At 39.7% G+C, this 19,929-nt stretch overlaps 2 protein-coding genes and 1 long non-coding RNA gene across 4 annotated transcripts; all 3 read left to right on the top strand.

The window, feature by feature from the left end:
* Positions 1-1,904: 1,904 nt before the first annotated feature.
* On the top strand, positions 1,905-13,288 carry LOC128629390 (uncharacterized). The gene is made up of 14 exons (XM_053677340.1): positions 1,905-2,370; positions 2,528-2,872; positions 3,632-3,765; positions 3,847-3,953; positions 4,073-4,208; positions 5,540-5,654; positions 5,812-5,994; positions 6,948-7,081; positions 7,169-7,256; positions 8,814-8,993; positions 9,151-9,492; positions 10,217-10,347; positions 12,523-12,629; positions 12,729-13,288. The coding sequence occupies exons 1-14, from the start codon at positions 2,217-2,219 to the stop codon at positions 12,874-12,876; spliced, it is 2,304 nt and encodes a 767-aa protein (XP_053533315.1). The 5' UTR covers positions 1,905-2,216; the 3' UTR covers positions 12,877-13,288.
* Positions 5,081-7,933, top strand: LOC128629424 (C-type lectin domain family 6 member A). Its single transcript, XM_053677521.1, has 5 exons — positions 5,081-5,654; positions 5,812-6,156; positions 6,948-7,081; positions 7,169-7,275; positions 7,395-7,933. The coding sequence occupies exons 1-5, from the start codon at positions 5,501-5,503 to the stop codon at positions 7,531-7,533; spliced, it is 879 nt and encodes a 292-aa protein (XP_053533496.1). The 5' UTR covers positions 5,081-5,500; the 3' UTR covers positions 7,534-7,933.
* Positions 13,289-13,798: 510 nt separating the features above from the next.
* On the top strand, positions 13,799-18,532 carry LOC124626580 (uncharacterized). Of its 2 annotated transcripts, XR_006981458.2 has the most exons (4): positions 13,799-14,425; positions 15,260-15,436; positions 15,572-15,943; positions 18,040-18,532. It is a non-coding gene; the product is annotated as an uncharacterized LOC124626580 (long non-coding RNA). The 2 variants fall into 2 exon arrangements; XR_008393778.1 differs by lacking the exon at positions 15,572-15,943.
* The last annotated feature ends 1,397 nt before the right edge of the window (positions 18,533-19,929 follow it).

Below are 19,929 nucleotides of genomic sequence, written 5' to 3'. Positions count from 1 at the left end.
CACAGTGTTATTCCAAGTTGTCTTAGGGTCTTTGTTTCAATAAATGTCATTATCTGCACTTGCCTCTGGCTCAACCTCGATACGTGACATAGTGAATATCTGCACTTCCTTAATAGTGTACACTGAATTAAATGTGCTGCTGTTAGTACGGGGCATCAGTGTCTTCTGTAGTCAAAATGTCATTGAATTATTATCACCCTGTCATGTTAGGTGATTACCGAGCGTGACATGGTGACCAAGGTGCATTATTTACAGTATCATCCAAAAAAGCACTTTTTTTTGCTGCCTGAATTTTAGCCCAAAGGAAAATATTTACCAAAATAAAAAACAAAAGAAAACGTACACATGGATGAACCTAGTCCCTCTAATTTTGCAATAACAAATTCCACATATCCATTTAAATGTTGCGTGTCTGAATATAACAAACATTTTAAAATATTACATATATAATAATAATAATTTGTAAAATACTTCAATTTAACCCCCATTTGTAAATCAAAACCTCTAGTTTGGAAACCCCTGCTCTAGAGACAGTAGCCATTACATTAACCGTATTCATTTGTGGTCATTATACTTTTTAAAAAAAAAAAGTATAACGAAACAAAAATCAAATAGTAATCAAACCAAAGTATTACATTTGATCTGATTCAGACGTCAAAAAAAGAGTAATTGGTGTCACAATAAGATTCCGTTTCTTGTGGTAAATGTTTTTTAAAAAAGCTCATTACAGTATATATTATCGTCTATATTAGTTATATTACAGTATATATTAGTTATATTACGGTATATATTATGGTATATATTACAGTTATATTACAGTATATATATTATGGTATATATTACAGTTATATTACAGTATATATTATGGTATATATTACAGTTATATTACAGTATATATTATGGTATATATTACAGTTATATTGCAGTATATATTATGGTATATATTGAACGATAGTGTTTGTGGTGAAATACAAGTCATGGCTGTATGCAGGCAATAGTTCAGAAACTGTGTGTTTTGATCTCAGTAAATTCTCTCTGTATATCTCTATAGATAAAGGAAGGTGTTTCAGCTTCAACTCCAGTGTTTACTGCATGTCTAATGGGAACAAGACCTGGGAGGAGAGCAGACAGGACTGCAGGGAGAAAGGAGCAGACCTGGTGATCATAAACAGCAAGGAGGAAACATGTGAGAGAGAGAGAGAGAGAGACTCCAAGGAGTCAGATACAAGTGCAGAATTTAAACAACTCGGCAGCAATGAGGCTTTGATTGGTCTGAGTGACAGTGACACAGAGGGGATATGGAAACAGGTGGACGGTACGCCCCTGACCACTGCGCAAGAGCTTGAGATTAATGATATATATTATTTATATACCGTATATTTATTACCAGGATTTCCAGGCAGGTGCGTAACTCAAAATACAAGCCAACTGATAAAATAAAATATTTTGTCATTTTCAGCAGGTGGGATTAAGCCATGATAACATAAAACATATATATGTGACAAAGAGAGAGAGAGAGAGAGAGAGAGAGAGAGAGAGAGAGAGATGTATTTACTGTACACTCTGTCAACTTCCCCCATTTACTGAAGATAGGCTGTTATTTAAAAGAGAGAGAGAGAGAGAGAGAGAGAGAGAGAGAGAGAGAGAGAGAGAGGAAGAGAGAGAGAGGAGGTATAAGCATGGGTACTTAAATGTTATTTAATATTATGGAAGGAGTGTTCAGTGTCAGCACTTTGGAAGAGTGTAAGTTTTCTGCCATGAGAAAAGTCTTCAGGACAGAGGACTTTCAGTAACACAACTGAACGAGCTGCATTTTATCTTCATAAGGATGGAAAAAAATAAATAAAACAAGATGTGCTGTCTTTGGAAAATAATCATCATCAGAGTGAAAATACTCCTCGATTTCCCAGAATTATTATAAGAGCAAAAAGGCGACTGAATCTGGAACGCCATGTTCAAAAAGCACATTTGTGTGTGTGTGTGTGGTAAGGTGTGCACAAACTTTTGTACCATATAGTGTATTTTGAACAGTAATCAGATCCAGGTACAGATAATGGCATTGTTTAACAGCCCTACATCCCATAATGTGCACAATAGCAACTTCCCTGTCGAACACTTCCCGGTTTAACTGCATTACACCAGTTAAAAGGTCTCTTTAACGCTTGACACGCAGAAGACTAGCGACGCTGTGATTCAGAGTCTTTTATAGAGCAGAGATGTCTCAGGCTGATTCCGAATATGTGAACTACGCTAAGGAGAGAGGAGAGCGCATCGAGAAGGTGTTGGAACTCTATGAGAGAGGAGATGCTGTTAGACCTCACAAGCCCGACACCGAGACGGAGAATGCCAACACGAAGACTCAACACGCAGGTACAAACACAGATCAGTTCGACTCCAATTATAATTGTGGAACGCTTTTAACAATCCGCACCACCACAAAGCAGCCTCACAGAAATCCGGATGTAGATTCAGATCCTTGTGGCGGGCGAGGAAAATGTTTTATTCTCTGTGTCCCACCCCCTTATAGGACTGACTACTGCGGGGGACAGATGTTACAGACTGGCTGTTTTGTGTGTGCTGCTGCTGTGTCTTCTCCTGCTGATTGCTACCACAGTGCTGTGGATCGAATTCACCATCCTGACTACAGAAAAAGATCAGTTACAGTCCACATACACCGCTCTTATAATAGAGCAAGACCGGTTACTGACCAGTTACAATAAACTGACCGTAGAGAGAAATCATTTACGGACACGTTACATGAGAATGACTTTAGAGAGAGACCAGTTACAGACCAGTTACAACAACCTGACTATAGAGAGAGACCAGTTACAGAGGGAGAGAGATGGATACCGGAGTACACTTGATCTGTGTTGTAAGTGCATGAATTTTAGAATAAAGTTTTCTACCCAAAGGTTAAATGCCCTCAAAATCCTGGTGTCATTTTAAAACTGAACTCAGTGTCTAAAATATAAATGTCTATATGAGTTATTATTGTCCACACAAACAGGGGGCACAGAGTTGTTGTGCTGTATTTATTTATCCGGTCAGGGTCTAAACAGAGAAATAGACAGCAATAACCTACAAAAGTACAAGCTTTAATGCTGCAGAAATGCCACGTGTTCTCCAAATTTGGAGCAACAAACAAAAAGAGAAAATAAATGCTGGATGCAGTACACTGTCCCCATTTGGATAAAGTTTCTCCGATCGCTGTATTTCTGACAAAAAGACTGAACGAGGTTTACAATGACTTTTTTGGGTTTTGGAGAATTTTATTATGTTACATGTTTAAAACCCCCAAACCAAAGTATTAAGTTTGATCTGATTTGAATTTGGGAGAAAGATAATTGGTGTAAAATCACAATAAGATGCTGTTTCTTGTGGTAAATAATGTTTTTATAAAAAGGCTCATTACAGGTGATTAAGTATATATACAGTATATATATTATGGTATATATTACAGTTATATTGCAGTATATATTATGGTATATATTACAGTTATATTACAGTATATATTATGGTATATATTGAACGATAGTGTTTGTGGTGAAATACAAGTCATGGCTGTATGCAAGCAATAGTTCAGAAACTGTGTGTTTTGATCTCAGTTAATTCTCTCTGTATATCTCTATAGATAAAGGGAGGTGTTTCAACTTCGACTCCAGTGTTTACTGCATGTCTAATGAAACGAAGATCTGGGAGGAGAGCAGACAGGACTGCACGAACAAAGGAGCAGACCTGGTGATCGTAAACAGCAAGGAGGAACAGGTGAGAGAGAGAGAGAGAGAGAGAGAGGGAGAGGGAGAGAGAGAGAGACTAAAGCTGTTTTTATTGTGCTGTCATTTACAGGTGTTCATCGGTAATCAGCTGGGCAGCAGTCGGGCTTGGATTGGTCTGAGTGACAGAGCTGCAGAGGGAGACTGGAAATGGGTGGACGGTACACCACTGACCACTGCGTAAGAAATTATTTCCCTACCTTTAAGGTGCACCGAGTCTGAGAGGATTCAGTTAAATGTGTGGAATTGATGGAAACAGAACACAGATCTGAGTCTGATTCTGATTCTCTGGGTTTCAGGTTCTGGGATCAAGGGGAACCGAATAATAAAGATGAAGAGGACTGTGCTGAGATTTTCAGTTCAAATGGGAACTTTTGGAATGATGAGAAATGTTCTAATAATGAACACTGGATCTGTGAGAGACGTGTTTCTCAGTGACGTGTATCATTTCATAATCAAAAGCACATGCACAAATTGAACCAATTATATATATATATATACTTAAAAAGTATAAACAACAGTATTTTGATGATGATTGTGTTTCAGTTTCAGTTTCTTGTCATGAAAAATGATTCAGGTAAAAAAACAACATTTAAATAAAAAAAATTTAGAACATTTGTGGCATTACAGCGTGGTTCTTCCGTAAAGAATAAACAGTGCATTTAGAGGAAAATAATCAGTGATGGGGTGGTGTGATGTTGTCATGGAATCCAAGGAGTCAGATACAAGTGCAGAATTTAAACAGCTCGGCAGCAATGAGGCTTTGATTGGTCTGAGTGACAGTGACACAGAGGGGATATGGAAACAAGTGGACGGTACGCCCCTGACCACTGCGTAAGAGCTTGAGATTAATGATATATATTATTTATATACCGTATGTTTATTACCAGGATTTCCAGGCAGGTGCGTAACTCAAAATCCAAGCCAACTGATAAAATAAAATATTTTGTCATTTTCAGCAGGTGGGATTAAGCCATGATAACATAAAACATATATATGTGACAAAGAGAGAGAGAGAGAGAGAGAGAGAGAGAGAGAGAGAGAGAGAGAGAGAGAGAGAGAGATGTATTTATGGTACACGCTATGTCAACTTCCCCCATTTATTGAAAATAGGCTGTTCTTTAAAAGAGAGAGAGAGAGAGAGAGAGAGAGAGAGAGAGAGAGAGAGAGAGAGAGAGAGGATGTATAAGCATTGATACTTAAATGTAATGTTATTTAATATTATGGAAGGAGTGTTCAGTGTCAGCACTTTGGAAGAGTGTAAGTTTTCTGCCATGAGAAAAGTCTTCAGGACAGAGGAGTTTTGGTAACACAACTGAACGAGCTGCATTTTATCTTCATAAGGATGAAAAAATAGATAAAACAAGATGTGCTGTCTTTGGAAAATAATCATCATCAGAGTGAAAATACTCCTCGATTTCCCAGAATTATTATAAGAGCAAAAAGGCGACTGAATCTGGAACGCCATGTTCAAAAAGCACATTTGTGTGAGTGTGTGGTAAGGTGTGCACAAACCTTTGTCCATGTAGTGAATTTTGAGCAGTAATCAGATCCAGGTACAGATAACATCATTGTTTAACAGGCGTACATCCCATAATGTGCACAATAGTGACATCCTGTCGAACACTTCCCAGTTTAACCGCACTACACCAGTTAAAAGGTCTCTTTAACGCTTGACACGCAGAAGACTAGCGACGCTGTGATTCAGAGTCTTTTATAGAGCAGAGATGTCTCAGGCTGATTCCGAATATGTGAACTACGCTAAGGAGAGAGGAGAGCGCATCGAGAAGGTGATGGGACTCTATGAGAGAGGAGATGCTGTTAGACATCACAAGCCCGAAACCGAGACGGAGAATGCCAACACGAAGACTCAACACGCAGGTACAAACACAGATCAGTTCGATTCCAATTATAATTGTGGAACGCTTTTAACAATCCGCACCACCACAAAGCAGCCTCACAGAAATCCGGATGTAGATTCAGATCCTTGTGTCAGGTGAGGAAAATGTTTTATTCTCTGTGTCCCACCCCCTTATAGGACTGACTACTGCGGGGGACAGATGTTACAGACTGGCTGTTTTGTGTGTGCTGCTGCTGTGTCTTCTCCTGCTGATTGCTACCACAGTGCTGTGGATCGAATTCACCATCCTGACTACAGAAAAAGACCAGTTACAGTCCACATACACCGCTCTTATAATAGAGCAAGACCGGTTACAGACCAGTTACAATAAACTGACCGTAGAGAGAAATCATTTACGGACACGTTACATGAGAATGACTTTAGAGAGAGACCAGTTACAGACCAGTTACAACAACCTGACTATAGAGAGAGACCAGTTACAGAGGGAGAGAGATGGATACCGGAGTACACTTGATCTGTGTTGTAAGTGCATGAATTTTGAATAAAGTTTTCTACCCAAAGGTTAAATGCCCTCAAAATCCTGGTGTCATTTTAAAACTGAACTCAGTGTCTAAAATGTAAATGTCTATATGAGTTATTATTGACCACACAAACAGGGGGCACAGAGTTGTTGTGCTGTATTTATTTATCCGGTCAGGGTCTAAACAGAGAAATAGACAGCAATAACCTACAAAAGTACAAGCTTTAATGCTGCAGAAATGCCACGTGTTCTCCAAATTTGGAGCAACAAACAAAAAGAGAAAATAAATGCTGGATGCAGTACACTGTCCCCATTTGGATAAAGTTTCTCTGATCGCTGTATTTCTGACAAAAAGACTGAACAAGGTTTACAATGACTTTTTTGGGTTTTGGAGAATTTTATTATGTTACATGTTTAAAACCCCCAAACCAAAGTATTAAGTTTGATCTGATTTGAATTTGGGAGAAAGATAATTGGTGTAAAATCACAATAAGATGCTGTTTCTTGTGGTAAATAATGTTTTTATAAAAAGGCTCATTACAGGTGATTAAGTATATATACAGTATATATTATGGTATATATTACAGTTATATTGCAGTATATATTATGGTATATATTACAGTTATATAACAGTATATATTATGGTATATATTACAGTTATATTACAGTATATATTATGGTATATATTGAACGATAGTGTTTGTGGTGAAATACAAGTCATGGCTGTATGCAAGCAATAGTTCAGAAACGGTGTGTTTTGATCTCAGTAAATTCTCTCTGTATATCTCTATAGATAAAGGGAGGTGTTTCAACTTCGACTCCAGTGTTTACTGCATGTCTAATGAAACGAAGATCTGGGAGGAGAGCAGACAGGACTGCACGAACAAAGGAGCAGACCTGGTGATCATAAACAGCAAGGAGGAACAGGTGAGAGAGAGAGAGAGAGAGAGAGAGAGAGAGGGAGAGGGAGAGAGAGAGAGACTAAAGCTGTTTTTATTGTGCTGTCATTTACAGGTGTTCATCGGTAAACAGCTGGGCAGCAGTCGGGCTTGGATTGGTCTGAGTGACAGAGCTGCAGAGGGAGACTGGAAATGGGTGGACGGTACACCACTGACCACTGCGTAAGAAATTATTTCCCTACCTTTAAGGTGCACCGAGTCTGAGAGGATTCAGTTAAATGTGTGGAATTGATGGAAACTGAACACTGATCTGAGTCTGATTCTGATTCTCTGGGTTTCAGGTTCTGGGCTGAATGGGAACCGAATAATGTAGGTGAAGAGGACTGTGCTGAGATTTTCAGTTCAAATGGGAACTTTTGGAATGATCAGAAATGTTCTAATAATAAACACTGGATCTGTGAGAGACGTGTTTCTCAGTGACGTGTATCATTTAATAATCAAAAGCACATACACAAATTGAACCAAATATATATATATATACTTAAAAAGTATAAACAAGAGTATTTTGATGATGATTGTGTTTCAGTTTCAGTTTCTTGTCATGAAAAATGATTCAGGTAAAAAAACAACATTTAAATAAAAAAAATTATAGAACATTTGTGGCATTACAGCGTGGTTCTTCCGTAAAGAATAAACAGTGCATTTAGAGGAAAATAATCAGTGATGGGGTGGTGTGATGTTGTCATGGAATCCAAGGAGTCAGATACAAGTGCAGAATTTAAACAGCTCGGCAGCAATGAGGCTTTGATTGGTCTGAGTGACAGTGACACAGAGAGGGTGTGGAAACAAGTGGACGGTACGACCCTGACCACTGCGTAAGAGCTTGAGATGAATGATATATATTATTTATATACCGTATGTTTATTACCAGGATTTCCAGGCAGGTGCGTAACTCAAAATCCAAGCCAACTGATAAAATAAAATATTTTGTCATTTTCAGCAGGTGGGATTAAGCCATGATAACATAAAACATATATATGTGACAAAGAGAGAGAGAGAGAGAGAGAGAGAGAGAGAGAGAGAGAGGAAGAGAGAGAGGGGAGCAGACCTGGTGATCATAAACAGCACAGAGGAAGAGGTGTGTGTGTGTGTCTGTGTGTGTGTGTGTGTCTGTGTGTGTGTGTGTGAGAGAGAGAGAGAGAGAGAGAGAGAGAGAGAGAGAGAGAGAGAGAGAGAGAGGAGGTATAAGCATGGGTACTTAAATGTTATTTAATATTATGGAAGGAGTGTTCAGTGTCAGCACTTTGGAAGAGTGTAAGTTTTCTGCCATGAGAAAAGTCTTCAGGACAGAGGACTTTCAGTAACACAACTGAACGAGCTGCATTTTAACTTCATAAGGATGAAAAAAATAGATAAAACAAGATGTGCTGTCTTTGGAAAATAATCATCATCAGAGTGAAAATACTCCTCGATTTCCCAGAATTATTATAAGAGCAAAAAGGCGACTGAATCTGGAACGCCATGTTCAAAAAGCACATTTGTGTGTGTGTGTGTGGTAAGGTGTGCACAAACTTTTGTACCATATAGTGTATTTTGAACAGTAAACAGATCCAGGTACAGATAATGGCATTGTTTAACAGCCCTACATCCCATAATGTGCACAATAGCAACTTCCCTGTCGAACACTTCCCGGTTTAACCGCACTACACCAGTTAAAAGGTCTCTTTAACGCTTGACACGCAGAAGACTAGCGACGCTGTGATTCAGAGTCTTTTATAGAGCAGAGATGTCTCAGGCTGATTCCGAATATGTGAACTACGCTAAGGAGAGAGGAGAGCGCATCGAGAAGGTGTTGGAACTCTATGAGAGAGGAGATGCTGTTAGACCTCAAAAGCCCGAAACCGAGACGGAGAATGCCAACACGAAGACTCAACACGCAGGTACAAACACAGATCAGTTCGATTCCAATTATAACTGTGGAACGCTTTTAACAATCCGGACCACCACAAAGCAGCCTCACAGAAATCCGGATGTAGATTCGGATCCTTGTGACGGGCGAGGAAAATGTTTTATTCTCTGTGTCCCACCCCCTTATAGAACTGACTGCGGGGGACAGATGTTACAGACTGGCTGTTTTGTGTGTGCTGCTGCTGTGTCTTCTCCTGCTGATTGCTACCACAGTGCTGTGGATCGAATTCACCATCCTGACTACAGAAAAAGATCAGTTACAGTCCACATACACCGCTCTTATAATAGAGCAAGACCGGTTACTGACCAGTTACAATAAACTGACCGTAGAGAGAAATCATTTACGGACACGTTACATGAGAATGACTTTAGAGAGAGACCAGCTAGAGGACAGAAACAACAACCTGACTATAGAGAGAGACCAGTTACAGAGGGAGAGAGATGGATACCGGAGTACACTTGATCTGTGTTGTAAGTGCATGAAATTTTTGAATAAACATGGGGCACAGAGTTGTTGTGCTGTATTTATTTATCCGGTCAGGGTCTAAACAGAGGAATAGACAGCAATAACCTACAAAAGTACAAGCTTTAATGCTGCAGAAATGCCACGTGTTCTCCAAATTTGGAGCAACAAACAAAAAGAGAAAATAAATGCTGGATGCAGTACACTGTCCCCATTTGGATAAAGTTTCTCTGATCGCTGTATTTCTGACAAAAAGACTGAACGAGGTTTACAATGACTTTTTTGGGTTTTGGAGAATTTTATTATGTTACATGTTAAAAACCCCAAACCAAACCAAATAGTAATCAAACCAAAGTATTAAGTTTGATCTGATTTGAATTTGGGAGAAAGATAATTGGTGTAAAATCACAATAAGATGCTGTTTCTTGTGGTAAATAATGTTTGTTTGTTTTTTTAAAAAGGCTCATTACAGGTGATTAACTATATATATTAGTTATATTACAGTATATATTATGGTATATATTACAGTTATATTACAGTATATATTATGGTATATATTACAGTTATATTACAGTATATATTATGGTATATATTAGTTATATTACAGTATATATTATGGTATATACTGAACGATAGTGTTTGTGGTGAAATACAAGTCATGGCTGTATGCAGGCAATAGTTCAGAAACTGTGTGTTTTGATCTCAGTAAATTCTCTCTGTATATCTCTATAGATAAAGGGAGGTGTTTCAACTTCGGCTCCAGTTTTTACTACATGTCTAATGAAATGAAGATCTGGGAGGAGAGCAGACAGGACTGCAGGAACAAAGGAGCAGACCTGGTGATCATAAACAGCAAGGAGGAAGAGAGAGAGAGAGAGAGAGAGAGAGAGAGAGAGAGAGAGAGAGAGAGAGAGAGAAACGCTGTTTTTATTGTGCTGTCATTTACAGATGTTCAGAGACTTGAATTTTATAATGCCTTTAATGCATCAGTTTTGGTATATTTACATATTTACTTTTTTTTAATTTTTTAATTTTTTTATTTATAAAGAAACCCATTAGACCCCCCCACCCACACCTCCTCCCAGGAACTCAAACCCCCCCAGTTCACCGTGCATCCATTTCTGTCATATAAAGTCCGCAGTGCCGTTCACATAAATCCCCTCTTGCGGCTGCCGTCCATGTGGTGACAGTACGCCCATGGTGTGTTGTACAGATTTGGTGAAGATTTGGATTTCCTGTCCGGGAAGAAACTTGTCAGTAAGATATTTCGTTTTCCTTTAGTCAGTTCTAGAACCTGGTTAATCTGTTCTGTGGTGTTCAGAGTTGTTCAGGTTGTTCTGGACAGTTAAAAGTGTCTGGTTGATCTGGGGTGACCTCTCCCTCCTCCATGTCTCTGAGGGGTTCCTCTCCTGTAGCTCCTGCGCTGAACTCTTTGCCCAAGTCCTCCAACATCACAACATTGTGCTGTGGCTGTTTGGACGATTCCTCCACTTTGCCCATCTTCTCCCTTGTTGTTTTCAGTTCAGCTTTATTGTTCTCAATGTTCTTGTCCTGTTGGTTCTTCTGTTTCTGTTGTGCTGAGTCACTGTCTCCGACAGTGATAGCGGTGTAGGGTTTGCTATGAATGCTGTCTGCCGTGTTGGTTTTATTAGAATGGGCACGGGTGTCAGTGCTACCACTGGATGCTGCGTTTGTTTCAGTGATGGTGGTATGTTCGACACTGACCTCTTCTAGCTGTTCTCCGGTGTGTCGTTACCCCCCTCTGCCCCAGGCTCCTGTTCTCCGGTGTGTCGTTACCCCCCCCTGCCCCAGGCTCCTGTTCTCTGGTGTTGTTACCCCCTCTGCCCCAGGCTCCTGTTCTCCGGTGTGTCGTTACCCCCTTCTGCCCCAGGCTCCTGTTCTACAGTGTGTCATTACCCCCCTCTGGCCCAGGCTCCTATTCTCCGGTGTGTCGTTACCCCCCTCTGCCCCAGGCTCCTGTTCTACAGTGTGTCATTACCCCCCTCTGCCCCAGGCTCCTGTTCTACAGTGTGTTGTTACCCCCCTCTGCCCCAGGCTCCTGTCCTCTGGTGTTCCCCCGCTGACTGTCTCCATGCTACTTCTGCTGTACCCCGGCTGTGTCGCCCTCGGAGCTCCCCGGCTGCACAGCTCTGCGTGGGCAGCTCAGCTGTTTATGCCCAATCTCCCCACACCCAAAACACCTCAGGCGTTCGGTGTTGGAAAAAACAGTGTAGCTGCTGTCTCCGACTTTACAATTAAAGTTAACATCCAGTGTTTGGTCATGGTTATGTATAAACATATAAACCTGTCTGCGGAAAGACAGGACGTGTTTTACTGTGGAGTTTTAGCAGCCGAGAGGAATATCCGTCATGGGGTTGGAGAACTTTCCGAAGCGGGCCAGCCCCTTCATTATCAGCTCGTCAGGGGCAGGAAGAGGGGTAACGTGCAGCATGACACCTTCCAGCCATATTACATTTACGATTAGCATATTCACAAATCTTTCCTTTTTTAGGAAAACTACCACCGCTTTGTTCATACGGGAGAAAGAGTAGATGTTCCCGCACACGACCTGCTCTTCCACCGCTAGCAGAACCTCCTCCACCTGCTTTCCTTTCTCCGGCACACACCTGACGCCATGGCGGACAGACAACATCTCCCCTCCGGCCTCAGAGGCCATGGTTTCCCGCTCACTCTCACCCACTCTCAACTTTTACCAGCCACCGATACTCACATAACTTACACATTCAATAAATTAAATTAAAGAAAAACAAAAACACACACTTGCAGAAAACTTTTGACGAGACGCCACACCGCTCTCACGCGCTCCACACACCACGCTCACTCCTACACCATGCATGCGCAGTGCGTGTGTGTGTGTGTGTGAGAGACAGAGAGAGTGTATGTGTGTGTTGTGTGTGTGTGTGTGTGTGTGTGTGTGAGAGAGAGAGAGAGAGAGAGAGAGAGAGAGAGAGAGAGAGAGAGAGAGAGAGAGAGAGAGAGAGAGAGAGACCCTTATTAATTCTGATATTTTACAATGACAGGAGTTCATCAGTAAAATCCTGAGCAGAAACTCTTGGATTGGACTGAATGACAGAGACAGAGAGGGCGAGTGGAAGTGGGTGGACGGTACACCGCTGAACACTGAGTAAGAAATCACTGAACTAATATTTTCTCATGATGATGAGTTACTGACTCTTCATTGCCCTGAGAAACACACAGCGGATCCTCTGATTCTCTCCTTCAGGTTCTGGGGACAAAGCGAACCCAACAGTGCTGCAGGAGATGAGGACTGTGTTGTAATTCATGATCACACTGATCCTGTCTGGAACTGGTCTGATTATCCCTGTAGTCGTCAGATCATTTGGATCTGTGAGAAGACAGTCGTTATCTGAATTACTGCATGTGATTGAAAAGCAGTAAATAAGTTGATATTTTTATCTGTGTAGGTCAGTGTGTTGTGTCTGAAAAATCCTCATTACTGTTAGTAACTCTGTCACCACCATGATGTCACCTGATTTTCTTTCTGAACTGATTTTCCCATTCTGTGTGTTTTTTTTTTTTTTAATGAACATGCAAAATAACAGTGTGTGCTCGCTCCAGTGCTATTCTGTTACCTGTTGAATAGAGTCACACTGTTAAATTAAATCAAATCAAGCAGTGATTAATAATATATTGGAAATATACTAAGTTCCTATCAGATGTTAATTAGGTTTCTGAACTTGGTAACAGACTAATTGATGTTTGTTTGTTTTTTAGAGAAACTCGTGAAAATAATGTATAAAAGTCTCTGATCTTACACTTTTACGTGTGTCTGATTTTAAAGGAGTGTTTATTAAAGCAGCACCAGTTAGAACACGAGTGAAAATCAGCTTTATACAGCAGCTTCTACCAGCAAATATATAACATGTACAGTAGTGACTTTATAAACAACTCACTCCCTATGATTCTAATAAGGTGTCGTAGATGGTGTATGACCACAGAGTCATAACAAGAAGAACAGGACACTGGAATTACTGTTTAACAGACTGATTGGTGGATATTTACCCACCAAGCACGATGAATATAAAACTGTACCATTTCCGTTGGGGAAATCTCTCTACCTCTTCACATCACATCACCCCGTTGTTGATGATTTTACGATAACAGTAAATCTTCAAGTGTTTTTATTTCTCTTATATCACAAATTTGTCAATGTTTACAATTTTATTATTATTATTATTATTATTATTATTATTATTATTATTATTATTATTATTATTATTAAAGTAGGATATGGGATTAGATTTGTGCCAAAAGTATTGAAAGTATTGAACTGCACACCCAGAAGCGCACCGTCGCTCTTCAGGTTTGCGCTTCGGGTTTCAGAGTGCGCTGCGTGCTCCAGGACTTTGCGTGAGAGGAAATCGTGACAATCATGAAGCTTCAGCAGCTTTACTGAAATGTGCAGTCTGATGATAAAAACCACAGATGACTTTGAAGTGTTTGGTTTATAATCCAATTAAAGTTGACTTCCTTTTCCTTATGGTGGCACGGACACACAGCGGGCAGTGTTTCTGCCTCACCACGAGTGGAGAATATTTGGGAATTTGTACTACATTTCTATACTTAAGTATTATTTGGGGTATTTATACTTGAGTAATGATTGGGTATTCCTGAAATATTATGGAATAATGTATTACTAGTGAAGAGGATGAAGCTAGACACAGACTTAGCGATGCTGCTCTTGGACAGGTGTGTAAATGCTTTACATAAGAATTCATGTAGACAGTCGATGTACACTCCACAGTTCTTGTGCGTGTGTGTTGACGAGAGAGTCAGCTGCCGGGATGCCCATGGGAACCCATTGGGGAAAGTGCAGTACAGGGGTATGGATGTGATAGCTGATGAAGTACTGGAGATCTCCTGCAGGAGAAAAAAGAAGTGCAGATCTGGGTTTATAAGGTAACACATACCCCTATTAGCAAGTTGCTTCAGTTCTTTTCTTTAAGGAACATCTTGCTGTATAGCCGAACATTATTTTCTTCTTTTTTCGTATTAAAACGTTAACAAATGCCTGTGACAAATATTTGGTCTTGTTTTATGAATAAGATAAATACTTGTTTTTTTTCATTATTTTACCAGAAAATAAGAGAAGTGAAATGTTAAAACGTATTAAATTGCTAATTATAACATGAATAATTTAAAGATTATGTCGAAAAAAAATTGGCTCAAATTTAAAGTTTACTTAAATGCATTTAACTGTAAGATTATCTGTTAAAAAAAAAAAAAAATGTAATAGTGATGCCGAAATGTCTGTGATGCCCTCTAGTGGCTGTCTGCAGTATCACGAATCATATGGGATTAATTTTCCGTCAAAAGTAGGTTTATTGCGGTCACGGATCGAAAAATAATGAGCGTGAATCAAACATTTAAAATATATATTTATATATATGTAAAAATTATATTGCACAAAACTGGAACATGAATTCATGAAGAATTTTTTCATTGCACACAAAATCGTTTCCCTTGGTGTTTTTTGTGCTGTCTACAATTTTCTGCTCATGTTTTTTTTTTTGAACGCTTGCGCTGTTTTTCCCTTCGCGCTTCCACTTCTTCTTCTTCTTCTTCTTCTCCTTATTATTATTATTATTATTATTATTATTATTATTATTATTATTATTATATTTTATAATCACTTCCGCATACTCGAATTCCTATAGAATGCTATGGGCGTGTCGCTGTTTTTCCCCTCGCGCTTGTTTCCACATTCTCCGCTTACTTTTCCAAATGTTGCAGGTGGAGTTTCATGTAAATGAGGGGGGCTTTAGCGTCATCATTGGTCCATTACAGCTCCTCTTCTAGCCAATCAATCGAAGAGGGGAGGTGACGTCACTCCACTGCGACTCGTGGCTGTGTGTTGACAGGTGAAGAAAGATGGATGACCGTCAGGCAGCAAATCCCGGACAATTACAGGTGATTTAACATGAATATATAGTTAGTGGATGACAGAAGACATGTCTGTTTTGTGGATTTTGGTTTAGGTGCAAGGAATTAAATCATGGGTTTAATTTGTTTTGATTATTCAGAACATTTTGTGTATATTCACAGGCAGTGCTTTTAGAGAGGCTTTTATCACGACTACAGGAAGCCATGCAGCGCGTGCCTCTGGACCTGGATTATTTATATTTTTTCTGCACAAATAGCATGATATTGATTAGTTCACACACAAATCATGAACATCTGCCTCAAGAGGTAGTGCAATGTCTTTCAAACCTGTGTTCTGTTCTTTGTAATCGACTTTCCTCATCAGTTGTGAATGAAATGGCTGGACCAACGGGACGTCCCAAACTCGGTGTGTCTGAACAGCAACTTAGACATTTGATTGAAATTGGACTGAGTGTACACTTCATTTCAAAACTGCTTGGCATGTCATCACGAACAGTTGAACGGAGAATGCAAGAGTTTGGCATTACAGTGAGGGTAAGAGTTAGACCAGGGGTCTCCAACCTTTTTATGAGCGAGAGCTCTCTGAAGCGATAAAATAGTCTAGAGGGATACTTTTTTTCCCCATTATTTAACTGGAAAATAAGAGAAGTGAAATGTTAGAACGTATTAACTTGTTAAGTATAACATGAATAATTTAAAGATGATAAAAAATTAGTTTGGCTCAAGTTTAAAGTTTACTTAAATGCATTTTAGTGTAAGATTATCTGTTCCAATATTTTTGCTCATCCACCAAAAGTCTTTTTTTAAATTAAAAATAGTGATGCCAAAATGTCTCTGAGGCCCTCTAGTGGCTGGCTGCAGTACAATTTTTACCTGGGTGCAGCAATTTTGAACAAAAGTAACCAAAACTATGACAAAACACACACACACATATTGTAAGAGGTGCAATATAAGAGGTATAGTGTAAAAACTGTAAAAACTTCAAAAGTTGCTTCAGTTCTTTTCTTTAAGGAACATCTCGCTGTATAGCTGAACATTTTTTTCTTCTTTTTTTAGTATTAAAACGTTAACAAATGTCTGGTACAAATATTTGGTCTTGTTTTATGAGAGCTAGTAATGGTCTAACCCAGGGGTGTCAAACTCATTTTAGTTCAGGGGCCACATACAGCCTAATTAGATGTCAAGTGATGCCAGTAAAATCATAGCATAATTACCTATAAATAACAATGTCTATGTTTTTCCCTTTGTTTTCATGCAAAGATGTACAAGTACATTAGGAAAATCTTCATATTTAATGAAATATCCTTTTACAAAATATATGAACAACCTCAGATTTCTTAAGACAAACATGTGTAATTTGCTTCTGATTATCATTTACATGTGTCTATTACAACTAGTCACAGTGTTTGTACAAATGCAAAAAAAAAAAAAAAGAAGAAACATTTGGAACTGAAAAATACAGTATTGCACTTTAAAATTCATGGCATTGCATGAACAAGAGGATTACACCAAACCAGACTCTTTTGTAGTGAAGCTGTTGATTAACATTAAATTGCACATTTTTTTTAACTATTACTACAGCAAGGATTCATTTTCACAAAACTGTATTCTTTAAGTACAATCAGTGTCTGAAGCAGCATTTTAAAGGAGGTAGTCATGTCTAGACTACTTTGTTTTTGCTCCTGAAACTGGGCATCTTTTGGTCTGCACAAGTGCATCAATATCGGGCGTCATATTGTAGCAGCCAATGTTCATTCGGGACACACGAGTTCTGCAGACTTCATCATGCATGTTTTAATTAACTCACCGTCGGAAAACGGCTTTTGATGCTAATGCTATTTCATTAGCAATTAGGTAGCTGGCTTTTACTGCTGCTTCATTGACCCCTCGGCTCCGGGTCAAAATGGACTGGTGTTTCCTCAGACCCACCAGCAATTCATTTATCTTCTCTCTTCTCGGATGTCCCTGTAAACTGTCGTATTTTTCGCCATGATGAGTCTCATAGAGGCACCGAATATTATATTCCTTGAGCACTGAAACTTGTTGCATACACAACAAGCACACAGGAACAGGCACATTGCTACCATCTGCTGTTCGGTCTGAGTCCCAGAGATGTGCCGCATCTTTCACTCTGACTAAAACAGTGCGCCCCTAGCGGATAATTTAGGAATAGCATTTTATTAAAAATTACTAGTTCGTGTCCTTTACGCATTTTTTTCACTTTCAAAATTCAGACTGAACCCACTAGCGGGCCGGTTTTGGTATGTAGATGGACACTGATCGTCTTTATGTGGGCATGTAAAACGCTTGTGTCCTAGCTCACCACATACAAAACATGAGATTTTCAGTACTTGCATAAATCATGTAAGAATTCTCTTCCTGTTTAACTCAGAACGAGACTTCTAGAGTGCGCTCCGGCGAATTCAAAAACATAAACACCTGGTGGCGGAAAAAAGTAACATGTTTAAGCACCATGTTTTTACATCCTTGGGAATCATCCTTACTGGGCTTGCTATCTTCCCAAATCTTTGTAACTCTTTTGTGATTGCGTCATTACTGATAAAAGGTGGAACGTTCAAAATGGTTCAAAAACGTTCAAAATCCGCCTAATACCGCGTCTGTGTGTCTAGGTTCCCATCGTCATTTTTCCTTCTCGCCTTTACTGGAGCGGCTGGATTTGGATCTGAACACTCACTATCAGCTCGCGCATCTCACTGCTGACATCACGGTGCCACTTGCTACTTGACGTTCTTCGCACCCCCTCTGAAAATGGAAATGCGGGGTCCCCCCCCCCATCTCAGATACAGAATCTGCCCCGCGAATGTGTGTATTGACGCCTCTACACAAACAGACCCTATGCCTGACCCTCCCTCCAGCTTTCAGTCTGAGGATGATGTCACCTTCTCTGATCTGGGCTCTGACCATTCTTCCCTCTTCTCACCTGCCAGTCCCGAGTACTCTCCTCCTTACACCTCGGTCGGCTATCCCACGTTCCCAGGACCCCCCTTTTATCACCCGTTTTCTCCCTACCGCTCCCCTCAGGATTATACTCCCACCAGTCCTGTGAATTTTCAAAATTACATGCTGTTCATACTTATTTTGTGAACCTCAATAAACCTACATGTTAATCATACTTGGTCTCCCTCGTTTTTATTTCATGCCATTTTTATCCACACCATCATCTACCTGATGCGTGTAATGACTGACAACTGTGACGTGCCGGCCAGGGGGTCAGGAGTAGCTCACTGCTCCTGATTAATTCAGGGTACTCCTGTGCCTCCCCCTGGTGGCTGAAGATGCAGCCCCAGGCTGGGCTGTTAAACACGTGTAGTCAATTTCTTACTTGTATTATAGTAAGTGATAATAAAGCACTCATAAAATAATATTACCAATCTGTACATTAGTTATCAAAGAGCAGAAGTTGTACTCTAGTCTTGTAAATTTATGGTTTTCCTAATAATGATTAGTTTTGCGTGCAGATAAATACTATTAATAGTCTTGGCTGCCAGTAAAGGAAGAGTGCAAACTGCAGTAGCTTCCTGTGGTCAAAGTGTGAAAACCACAGAACACTATAGAAACAATAACTTACTAGCAGGAGTGCATTAATATAGAAATGCCTTGCAGCTGGAACTACTGCAGATCTGCTGTTATAGAAAATTATTCATCTTCTGACCAATCAGATTCAAGAATTCAACATTGGTGAAATAAATTGTATTAATTCATCATGATTTTGTCTGACTGTAATTTTTGTGTACTGAGATTGTAGTACTAATCAGTGAAAAACATTTAAAATCATCATCCATGATTAACTTCATACTAAAAAAATACTTGGTAAACTCCTCATCAGGAAGTCTGGTAGTCACATGACTGTGTAGTGACATTTTGCATTGCGTCACGTCTGCATTAAGGCCTTCCTGATTAAAGAGTCTTCACAGAGTGTTAGTGTCACACCTGAAAATAACCCATGAGTCAGACCTGTGGCTAGTTGTATGTTTAAAATAAATAAAACAGGAAATAGGGCTTTCAACATAACAGCAACACACACAGTCACTTAGACAGTGTTCTTTCAGACGGTCACTCGGAGTGTAGTTTTAGACAATTAAATATCAGTATAAGTGCGTCTATAAGGACTGATAACTACTTCACTGAAAGATCAGGATTACTGTAAAGAGAAGAATGGAGATGAGTGAGGAGATTTATGCAAATGCAGAAGGTACAGCGGACGACGGAGCTGATTCAAGTGACAGTGAGCACTCTTATGAAGATGTTTATGCGAATGAGGATTTGGAGACCCAGAGGGCCGGAAGGTTCACGCACTCTGATCGCTCAGGTAAAATACACTCACACTCAGAAACATGGTGATGGAAAAAATATGACATGGGAGGCTTTTACATTCGCTTGTGAAACCTTTGTGTCCACCCATTATTGAGTTTGTACAAACAGTACTTCTGGAGTTCTCTCCAAATCTTCCTCTTTCATTTTACATTTCACTGAAATGCTGCAAGACTCTGTGTGTCTGG

The sequence above is a fragment of the Ictalurus punctatus genome, chromosome 29, assembly GCF_001660625.3.
Source record: "Ictalurus punctatus breed USDA103 chromosome 29, Coco_2.0, whole genome shotgun sequence".
In the NCBI taxonomy this organism is placed as follows: Eukaryota; Metazoa; Chordata; class Actinopteri; order Siluriformes; family Ictaluridae; genus Ictalurus; species Ictalurus punctatus.
Note: the sequence above shows the minus strand (reverse complement) of the source record. Positions and strands in the feature narration are given on the sequence as shown.

Bases quoted from the DNA above. Each gene is read 5' to 3' on its own strand.
- LOC128629390 (XM_053677340.1), top strand. From the start codon at position 2,217: ATGTCTCAGGCTGATTCCGAATATGTGAACTACGCTAAGGAGAGAGGA. The intron at 3,766-3,846 runs GTGAGAGAGAGA...TGTCATTTACAG, and splicing joins TAAACAGCAAGGAGGAACAG to GTGTTCATCGGTAATCAGCT. The intron at 4,209-5,539 runs TGACGTGTATCA...AACTACGCTAAG, and splicing joins GTGAGAGACGTGTTTCTCAG to GAGAGAGGAGAGCGCATCGA.
- LOC128629424 (XM_053677521.1), top strand. From the start codon at position 5,501: ATGTCTCAGGCTGATTCCGAATATGTGAACTACGCTAAGGAGAGAGGA. The intron at 5,655-5,811 runs GTACAAACACAG...ACCCCCTTATAG, and splicing joins CACGAAGACTCAACACGCAG to GACTGACTACTGCGGGGGAC. The intron at 7,276-7,394 runs GTAAGAAATTAT...TCTGGGTTTCAG, and splicing joins GGTACACCACTGACCACTGC to GTTCTGGGCTGAATGGGAAC.